The sequence below is a fragment of the Colobus angolensis genome, unplaced genomic scaffold (assembly GCF_000951035.1).
Source record: "Colobus angolensis palliatus isolate OR3802 unplaced genomic scaffold, Cang.pa_1.0 Scaffold252, whole genome shotgun sequence".
Taxonomy (NCBI): domain Eukaryota; kingdom Metazoa; phylum Chordata; class Mammalia; order Primates; family Cercopithecidae; genus Colobus; species Colobus angolensis.
This window is the reverse complement of record NW_012115733.1, coordinates 2,936,449-2,945,918: the sequence shown is the minus strand read 5'-3', so window position 1 is coordinate 2,945,918 and position 9,470 is coordinate 2,936,449. Positions and strand designations below refer to the sequence as shown.

At 53.3% G+C, this 9,470-nt stretch overlaps 1 protein-coding gene across 4 annotated transcripts in view; it reads left to right on the top strand.

Moving 5' to 3' along the window:
- Window positions 1–28: 28 nt before the first annotated feature.
- PORCN (porcupine homolog (Drosophila)) overlaps window positions 29–9,470 on the top strand; it is a 12,222-nt gene continuing 2,780 nt past the window's right edge. Inside the window, exons 1-14 of one of the 4 annotated variants that reach the window (XM_011946721.1) lie at window positions 35–111; window positions 791–963; window positions 2,311–2,503; window positions 2,909–2,952; window positions 3,349–3,530; window positions 3,611–3,741; window positions 3,857–3,874; window positions 5,165–5,179; window positions 5,278–5,403; window positions 5,562–5,662; window positions 6,759–6,835; window positions 6,932–6,995; window positions 7,102–7,187; window positions 8,234–8,344. In XM_011946721.1, coding sequence (XP_011802111.1) covers window positions 828–963; window positions 2,311–2,503; window positions 2,909–2,952; window positions 3,349–3,530; window positions 3,611–3,741; window positions 3,857–3,874; window positions 5,165–5,179; window positions 5,278–5,403; window positions 5,562–5,662; window positions 6,759–6,835; window positions 6,932–6,995; window positions 7,102–7,187; window positions 8,234–8,344 — 1,284 coding nt within the window. In that variant the 5' untranslated portion in view covers window positions 35–111; window positions 791–827. Of the gene's footprint in view, window positions 112–575; window positions 964–2,310; window positions 2,504–2,908; window positions 2,953–3,348; window positions 3,531–3,610; window positions 3,742–3,856; window positions 3,875–5,164; window positions 5,180–5,277; window positions 5,404–5,561; window positions 5,663–6,758; window positions 6,836–6,931; window positions 6,996–7,101; window positions 7,188–8,233; window positions 8,345–9,470 lie in introns of all 4 variants that reach the window. The other 3 variants (XM_011946722.1, XM_011946725.1, XM_011946724.1) reach the window with 3 other exon arrangements.

Here is a 9,470-nt window from a genome sequence, read left to right as displayed (position 1 = left end):
CCTCGGTCCCCAGGACCACGGCTTCTTTCCTGCCGGGGAGGCTGCCCGGAGGAGGCAGCGGCGGCGGCAGCGCGTCCTCGGTCCCCAGGACCACGGCTTCTTTCCTGCCAGGTAGGTCGCCAGTAGTGCGCACGCGGCTCCCCAGCTCCCATCCCTGAGCCGGCCTCCCCGGGTGGATCTGTAGCGCGAGTGCTAGGACCCCCTCCCCATCACCTTTCCGACTCTCCCTCCGGCTATGTCCCCTGCCACCACCTCCTTGCAGCCCCCGGACCTGGGCAGGACTTTGTTGGCGGCCTCTCGCCGGGTGAGGATGAGATGAGGCGCGCGGAGGATACAGGACAAACCCCCGCCCCGCGCCGCCGCATCCATACAAGGAGAGATGCACACGGCCCCCAAGTGTCACAGAATCCCCCTCTCTGCCCTCCACTCAGAGCGACTCTACCTTGGAAACCAGGGATTCCCCTTCCCGTCGCCCGCCCCATTTGATATATGGGCCTGAAATGTATGCCATCCCATCACCATCGGACTGGACTGTTCACAGCATTGGAGAGACAGAGGTCCTTCATTCACTCCAGGTCACAGGCTGTGCGTGTGCATGCCGAACACTCACATGCACACAGCTGGTGGCTCAGTCTGATGTACCTGACTTCTCACACCCTCCCCCAGTCCTCCAGTACGTGCCTCTACATGGGTTGGGCAGCCCCAAACTGAAATGTGAGTGTCGGAGTCCATCCCTTAAGCGAGGTCTGCCCCACGGACACCCGCACCCTCTGTGTCCCTGCTTTGACAGATCTATCCGTCTGGCCATCCATCCGTGGGGGTCCGCAATGGCCACCTTCAGCCGCCAGGAATTTTTCCAGCAGCTACTGCAAGGCTGTCTCCTGCCTACTGCCCAGCAGGGCCTTGACCAGATCTGGCTGCTCCTTGCCATCTGCCTCGCCTGCCGCCTCCTCTGGAGGCTCGGTAAGTGCCTGCCATATGGTGCGCCACCATGCCAGGCCATATCAGACCTCCCACATTCATCCATATCGAGCCACACCTTACCCTGCCACATCCTGCCAGGCCCCAGCATGTCCAAGCTGGGCCCCAACATGTTCAGCCCCACCACATCCCACCAGGCCAAACCCCATTCCACCATACTGCATCCTACTATGCCAGCCACCCCATGCCACGCCACACTGAGCCACATCCTGCCATGCCAAGCCATGCCCTTCAGTATTCCCGGGTTCTGGGATTCTGGAAAGCTGAGATTCTTGGATCTTGGGATTCTGAAATGTCTACATCCCAAGGTTATAAGACATTGCCATGCTGATGTCACAGGGTTATGGAATCCCAAAGTACTGTGATTACAGGGTTTGGAGATTCTGACAATTTGAAATTCTCACATTCTAGACTTCTGAAATGTTGGCGTTTGTGGATTTCTATAATCAGGGCATGATGCATTTTCTGGATTCTAGGATTCTGAAATGTTTCCACAGTCATAGCAGGCCTGTATCTTAATGAAAGATTCCAAGTCCCCAAGATTCCTATAGGAGGCAGAGATTTCTGGAAATCTGAGATCCGAAGGTTCTACACTTTCTTTTTTCTTTTCTTTTTTTTTTTTTAATGGATGTTCTATTTTTTCCCAGGTTTATTATTTTGAAATATTTCAAAGCTACTGAAATGTTGAAAAAATAGTACAATGAGCACCCACGTATGCATCACCAGATTCTCTGTCAACATCTTGCCACGTTAGCTGGCTCTATCTATCTATCTATCTATCTATCTATCTATCTATCTATCTATCTATCTATCCATCCATCTATCTATCATCTTCCTGAATTGCTTGAATATCCTGCTGACATCATGACACTGTACCTCACATCCTTCAGTGTGTGGCCCCTGAGAACAAGGACATCATCCCCCACAAACACATCTTCCACCATCACCCCCCAAGACATTGAATCTGGATACAATAATGTTATCCTATATAAACTGATATCTGAATTTCTTCCAGGGTCTCCCAAATGCCCTTTACAGATGTTTCTTTTCTTTAAACCCAGGCCCTGCCACCCTCTCCAGCTCCCCAACACCTGCTTTGGCCCCTCCAATCCCACTACATTCCAGCCTGAAGGCCTTTGCCCTGGCTATGCCCTCTGCCCAGGTCATCCTCCCCTTCCTACCAGCCCACCAACCTTCTCTTTCTTGTTCTCCCTCTCTCCCTCCCTCCCTCCCTCCCTTCCTCCCTTCCTCCCTTCCTCCCTTCCTCCCACTCCCTCTCTCTCTCTTTCTCGTTCTTTCTCTCCCTTTCTTTCTCCCTTTCACCCAAAGGGTTGCCATCCTACCTGAAGCATGCAAGCACCGTGGCAGGCGGGTTCTTCAGCCTCTACCACTTCTTCCAGCTGCACATGGTTTGGGTCGTGCTGCTCAGCCTCCTGTGCTACCTCGTGCTGTTCCTCTGCCGACATTCCTCCCATCGAGGCGTCTTCCTCTCTGTCACCATCCTCATCTACCTACTCATGGGGTATGAGTGTGCATCCTTATCCTCACACTGTTGGCTGAAGTGCGTGGGTGGGTCCCCAGGCCCCTGATGAAGTTGTCCAAGACAGGGAGGGTGGTGAGATTCCCCGGAGAAACAAGGGAGTCTGGGAGAATCATTTGCCTATGAGGAGAAACAGAACAGGGAGGGTGTGGAGTGTCCCTGGAGAAGGGAATCTGGGAGATTTGTCCTTTCACAGGACTGTAAGGGACAGGTTGGGCATGGGCTCCCCCTGGAGGAGGAAGCCTGGGAGAATTTTTCTGCCGTGAGACTGTTGTAGGATGGGAGGAGGCAGAACCCTCTGGGCACCTTGGTCCCCTCTTCCCCTGTCCCCTGTGGTCTCAGAGGCCATGAGTGTCATGGGACCAAGACCAGCACCTTTTTCCTCAGTGAGATGCACATGGTAGACACCGTGACATGGCACAAGATGCGAGGTAGGTAGCCCTGACCCTGCCCCTCTCACCTGCCCAAACCCCCTGCCCCACTCCGTGTCTCCTAACTGCCCCCACCCTGTGCCTTTCCTCCCCTGCTTTTCTCCCTCACCTGCCCACCCCACTGGACATGCAGACCTCACATTACCCTCGGGTCCATGTCTCTTTCCGCTGTGCATTTTCCCGAAGTCTGTCTGTCTCGTGTCATGTACGTGCCTGACTCTGCAGAGTAAGGGCATCTATCTGTCCTGGGCTTCCTTGCCCACCTGCCTATCTGTCCCATGCCCACCTATCCATCCTTGTGCCCCCTTTTCCTACCACATCTCACCTGATGCACCTGCTCCCTGCCATGCTGATCTGCTCTCTGCCCATCCACTTGACCATGGGCACCACACATAGGGGCCCAGATGATTGTGGCCATGAAAGCAGTGTCTCTGGGCTTTGACCTGGACCGGGGCGAGGTGGGTGCGGTGCCCTCGCCAGTGGAGTTCATGGGCTACCTCTACTTCGTGGGCACCATCGTGTTCGGGCCCTGGATATCCTTCCACAGCTACCTACAAGCTGTCCAAGGCCACCCACTGGTGAGGTCCTGAGTGGATGGGTGGGCAGGGACTGTGGGAGCCACCCTGGGGCAGCACTCATGGAGCCTTGATCCCTACAGAGCCGCCGATGGCTGCAGAAGGTGGCCCGGAGCCTGGCACTGGCCCTGCTGTGCCTTGTGCTGTCCACTTGCGTGGGCCCCTACCTCTTCCCATACTTCATCCCCCTCGACGGTGACCGCCTCCTTCGCAAGTGAGCACAGCCTTCAAGGCCCCTGCCCAGCAATGAGGGGGTTGGGTAGGGACCCACGGTTTCCCCAGTTCTGAGCCTGTCTCTTAATGCTTCTTTCTGTCTTCTGTTACTACAGCAAGAAACGCAAAGCCAGGTAAATGAGGGCAGGTGTGAGGGCGCGTGGAGTGGGGCTGACGTGAGTGGGGGCAGAGCCCATGACCAATGGGTTCTGTGTGTCCAAGTGTGTCTGACCGTCAACTCCATGACTAGACAGAGACTGTGGCTGGCTGGCTGGCTGACCAAGCTTGGCTCTGTGACTCTGTATGACTGACACTCCAACACATACTATGTGTCTGGCTGTCCATCTGTTTAGCTGTCTCACTGTTAGAAGCGAGTCACATAACTGTCATGGAGAGTGACAAGTGTGTGTTTGTTGGGTGACTTTAACCTGTCAGTGACTCTGGCTAGGGATATGTATGGGTTGTTTGTCTATTGGCCACTGACCCCCAGAATGTAAGCCTGTGAGTGGCTGTCTGGCTGTGCCATCGTCAATGATAGGGTGCGTGGCTGTCAATGGATAAGATAAATCTGTGTTGATGATTCTGATTTTTTGTAGCTTTGGCCAGGAGTGGGTCTGACTGTGGCTTGTCATATGCCTGTCTGTGGAGTTCATGGGCTACCTCTGCCTGTGTATCTGCCTTGCCTGATGGCTTGGTGTTGTCTAGCTGAGGGGTTGTACCCGACTCTGGTCTGTGCCTGCCTGCAGGACTGACTGCCTCTGGTTTGACTGTAGGGTTTGATCGGGCTCTTTGGTTGTATGGCCCCTGCCCCACTCCCTGACTGCTGTTTAGATCTAATGCCAAATGAGTCTCCAAAAGGTCAAGTGACTTGACCAGTGTCACCCAGCTAAGCAGCCAGGCATGAATCCCAGGTCTAACTTCAGAACCTATACTTTTTCCAACGCAAGATACTGCCTGTTTTTGACCATGTCTGATTGCAACTAGTAGGGGGTGTGTGTGTGCATAGCAGGGTGTTTGATGTTCTCTGTGCCCAGCTCAGGGATTTTGGGCTGTCCTATGGTCACTGAGTCAGGTTAGAGCACTGCAAGGCTGGGAGTCTGATATTTGTGTCTGGCTGTTAGAGGGTGCAGGTCTGTGAAGTTGGGCCTCTGATGGTGGCTGGCTTTGGCCGTCTGGCCATGTGAGCCTGCCACATTATAGGACATATTATAAGACATGCCATATTATAGGACAGCTCATGCATCCGTTTGAGCCACATAAGACTAACTGCCTGAGGGTGGATGTCTGTGTGTGACTATCATAGTTCACCTTTTTTGCGGTTACATTTCGTCTGTCTTGTCTGAACAATTCAGACCAGCCTCCAGGGCCTCTCTGACTCTCTTTTCTTTCTTCTCTGCTGCCTTCCTGACCCCTGGGGGCCCTAGGGGCACCATGGTAAGGTGAGTCTACAGAGCGGGGCCCAGGATGCTGACATGTGGTGGGGTATCATGTTGGGACCTGAACGTGATGCCTCTCACCCCTGCCCCTTTCTCCCCAGGTGGCTGCGAGCCTACGAGAGTGCTGTCTCCTTCCACTTCAGCAACTATTTTGTGGGCTTTCTGTCCGAGGCCACAGCCACGTTGGCGGGGGCTGGCTTTACCGAGGAGAAGGATCACCTGGAATGGTGGGAGGGCTTGGGGACCCCCTCTCCCACAGGGTGCTGGCTAGAGGAGCTGCAGGGAGGAGGGCGGGTGCTCCCAGGGAGGGAACAGCCAAGACAGAAGTGTGGTGGTCAGATGAGTTGAGATCCCAAATGGATGTGCATATCTCTTCTGCCAACAGGGACCTGACGGTGTCTAAGCCATTGAATGTGGAGCTGCCTCGGTCAATGGTGGAAGTTGTCACAAGCTGGAACCTGCCTATGTCTTATTGGCTAAATAACTGTGAGTCACCAAGTCACCACTCCAGCTATGTTGGTAATCCAGGCCCTTTCGTACATTCATACAACATTTACTGAGCACCTTCCGTGTGCTAGGCACCCAAAATCCCTACCCTTGTGGAGCTGCAGTTCTCCTGGGGGGCAGATGATAAATAAGAGGAAAAAAAATACATAATAGCTCAGGTGTTGATAAGTGCTATGGTTAAAAAAAAAAAAAAAAAAAGATAAAGCAGGTAAAGGTGATCCAGGAGTGCTGGCAGGAGATAGGAGTGGGGAGGATGGGGTATTGCAATTGTAAAAAATTAGCCAGGGCAAGTCTTCCCGAGGAGGTGACATTGGAGCAAAGATGCAAGGCAGGTGAGGGAGCAGGGAGTGCAGATACATGGGGGAGGAATGTAGCAGATGCGGGAATAGCAGGTGCAAAGGTCCTGAGGTGGGAACTTGCTTGGTGCATGGGGAACAGCAAGAAAGCCAGCGGGAGCAGGAGCAGAGTGAGCCAGGGGCCAGTGGCAGGCAGTGAGGTCAGGGAGGGCCTGGAGGGTCTCATGGGCCACGGAGAGGACTTTGGCTTTTTCTTTGAGAGAGATGAGCGCCACGGCAGGGCTCCAAGCTGAGGAGGGCCCTGGGCTGACTCAGGTTGCAACAGGATCCCTCTGGCTGCTGTGAGGACAGACTGAGGGGAGGGGGCAAGGATGCAGCGGTGAGGAGGCCACTGCCATCACCAGGCCAGTGATGGTGGTGGCGGCAGTGGATGTGGAGAGGAGAGCTCAGATTCTGGCATATTCTGAAGGTGGAACTCACAGGATTTGCTGAATTTGGATGTGGGAGTTTGGGGAGGGCAAATCAAGGGTAATTCCCAGGTTTTTGCCCCGAGGAACTGGAAGGGTGGAGTTGACACTGACTGAACTTGATGAGACTGGGAGGAGCAGGCTCGGGGGAAGATCAGGAGCTGGGCTTTGGGCATGTGAAGTTTGAGGCCATCTAAGGACTTTATCCTGGGGGCTCCAACAGGTTGTGGGTATTCTCATCCTGCCGATGGCCTTCCAGGAGGGGCTGGGGGACTCTCAGGAGAATTTTGTCCCACATCTCTTCCCCTCCAGATGTTTTCAAGAATGCTCTCCGCCTGGGGACCTTCTCAGCTGTGCTGGTCACCTATGCAGCCAGCGCCCTCCTACATGTGAGCAGGGTGGAGCAGGATCAGGGTGGAAGCTGAGTGGGGGCGGGTGGCAGGGCCTCTTCCTCACTCATTCCATTGTCCCCTGCACTCCCCCAGGGCTTCAGCTTCCACCTGGCTGCGGTCCTGCTATCCCTGGCTTTTATCACTTATGTGGAGCATGGTGAGTGCAGGGCCCAGCCCAGCTGATGGATAGAAAGTTGGTCGGGGACTGGAGCCAGCCTCCCCTGAGGCTAACCTGACCCCCTTACCTCTCCCCACCACCCCAGTCCTCCGGAAGCGCCTGGCTCGGATCCTCAGTGCCTGTGTCTTGTCAAAGCGGTGCCCGCCAGACTGTTCACACCAGCATCGCTTGGTGAGGGTTCAGCCTGGGCAACCTTGTGCCCAACACTCCCCATCAAAAATGTTCCTTCTGTCTCTACCTTGTATCTGTCTCAGGGTGCCCAACTTCTTCTTTGGGTGCCTGAGCCATCCCCATAACCTCTCCTCTATTCGCTAGCATCTGTTTCCCTAACAGGCATTTATTGAGCATCTGCTGTATACACACCTGGCATTTGTTTCCCCCAATGAACATCTGTTGAGTGCCTGTTGGTGCTCTAGGTGCTGGAGACACGGTGAACGAAACAGACCGAAGTCCCAGCACTATGGGACAAGCATTTTAACCGGGCAGACAGTAGATATAAAATGAGTCAGTAAAGTCTAATAATAGTGTGTCAGATTGCAAGTAGTGCTAAGGAGAAAATGCGTAGGGAAAAGGTGATTCCTTTATGGGGGTGATTTCCATTTGAAATAGGGAGGTCAAAGAAGCCTCCCTGGTGAGGTGACGTTTGAGGCCTTTAACCGAAGGAGGTGAGAGGGGGTAACGTTCCAGGCAGAGGGACACCCAGTGGAAAGGCCCTGAGGTAGGAGAGGGCCTGGAATCTTTGAGAAATAGCAAGGCAGCCAGTGTGGCTTGAGCAGAGGTAGGGTGGGGAGGGGAGATGGGTAGGAGGCATGGGCCTGCTAGGTCATGGTGGGGATTTGGTTTGGTTTGCTTTTGTGTTTTTCATTCTGTTTGCAATAAGAAGTACAGACAACCTATATTTGTCTCCCACCCGACTCCCGTTCATTACTATAAAGCCCCGACTCAAAGCCCTGCCACTCTTCCTCCTCTGCCTGGAGACTCGAACGTCCCCCAACCCAGGATGCCCTCACTGTGAACAGTACCCTCATCCTTGGATGCCTCTGTACTCCCATAGGAGGCTCCCTGAACCATCTCTTCCCTATCTCAGGGGGTACCCTGGGCATTCTCAGTCCTGGAACCCACTGTACCCTGTGTGTCCCCTGGGCTCCCCCATGAAGGAGGAGGTGGGACACAGTGAGTAGGTCCAGTTGCCAAGTATATCCATCTGTCCCCCACAGGGCCTGGGGGTGCGAGCCTTAAATTTGCTCTTTGGAGCCCTGGCCATCTTCCACCTGGCCTACCTGGGCTCCCTGTTTGATGTCGATGTGGACGACACCACAGAGGAGCAGGTGAGGTGGGGCCCTGGGCTGTGTGGTTAACCAAGGGTGGCGCTACCTGGCAGGGGGAAACCATGAGGACAAAGGCTGGGAAGCTGAGGCCTGAGCTCCTCAGACTGTGCTGCTTTGCCTGGGCAGCCAGTGCTCCTCGGTCCTTTCCCATAGTCCCTCTGCTTGAGTCACACTATTAGGTCTTTTATTTGGATGAAGTATGCAAAATATGTTTATTTATTTTACTTATAAAATTACTTTTAGGCTGGGCATGGTGGCTCATGCCTGTAATCCCAGCACTTTGGGAGGCCGCGGCAGATGGATTACTTGAGGTCAAGAGTTCAAGATCAGCCTGGCCAACCTTTTGAAACCCTGTCTCTACCAAAAATGTAAAAAATTAGCCAGGCGTGATGGTGCGCACCTGTAATTCCAGCTACTCAGGAGGCTGAGGCAGGATAATCACTTGAACCCAGGAGGCGGAGGTTGCAGTGAGCCCATGCCACTGCACTCCAGCCTGGGCAACAGAGCGAGACTCTGTCTCAAAAAAAAAAAATTCATTTTATAGAGATGCAGTGGAAAATCCAGGTTTTACTTGTGTTAATTATTTCACTTCATTATCGTTTAGGTAGAATTTGCAAGACTTCTTATTTATTTATTTATTTATTTATTTTGAGACAAGGTTTGTCACCAGGCTAAAGTGCAGTGGCATGATCACAGCCCACTGCAGCCTCACATTCCTGGGCTCAAGCCATCCTTCGGCCTCAACCTCCTGAGTAGTTGGGACTACAGGTGCATGACACTAAGCCCGGCTAATGTTTTTTTAATTTTTTTGTAGAGACAGTGTCTCCCTATGTTGCCCACGCTGGTCTTGAACTCCTAGGCTCAAGCAATCCCCCTGCCTCAATCTCCCAAAGTGTTAGGATAACAGGCATGAGCACCCTGTTTATTTAATTAATATATATATTATTATTATTATTATTTTAGATGGAGTCTTGCTCTTGTTGCCCAGGCTGGAGTGCAATGGTGCGATCTCGGCTCACTGCAACCTCCACCTTGAACTCCTAGGCTCAAGCAATCCCCCTGCCTCAATCTCCCAAAGTGTTAGGATAACAGGCATGAGCACCCTGTTTATTTAATTAATATATAT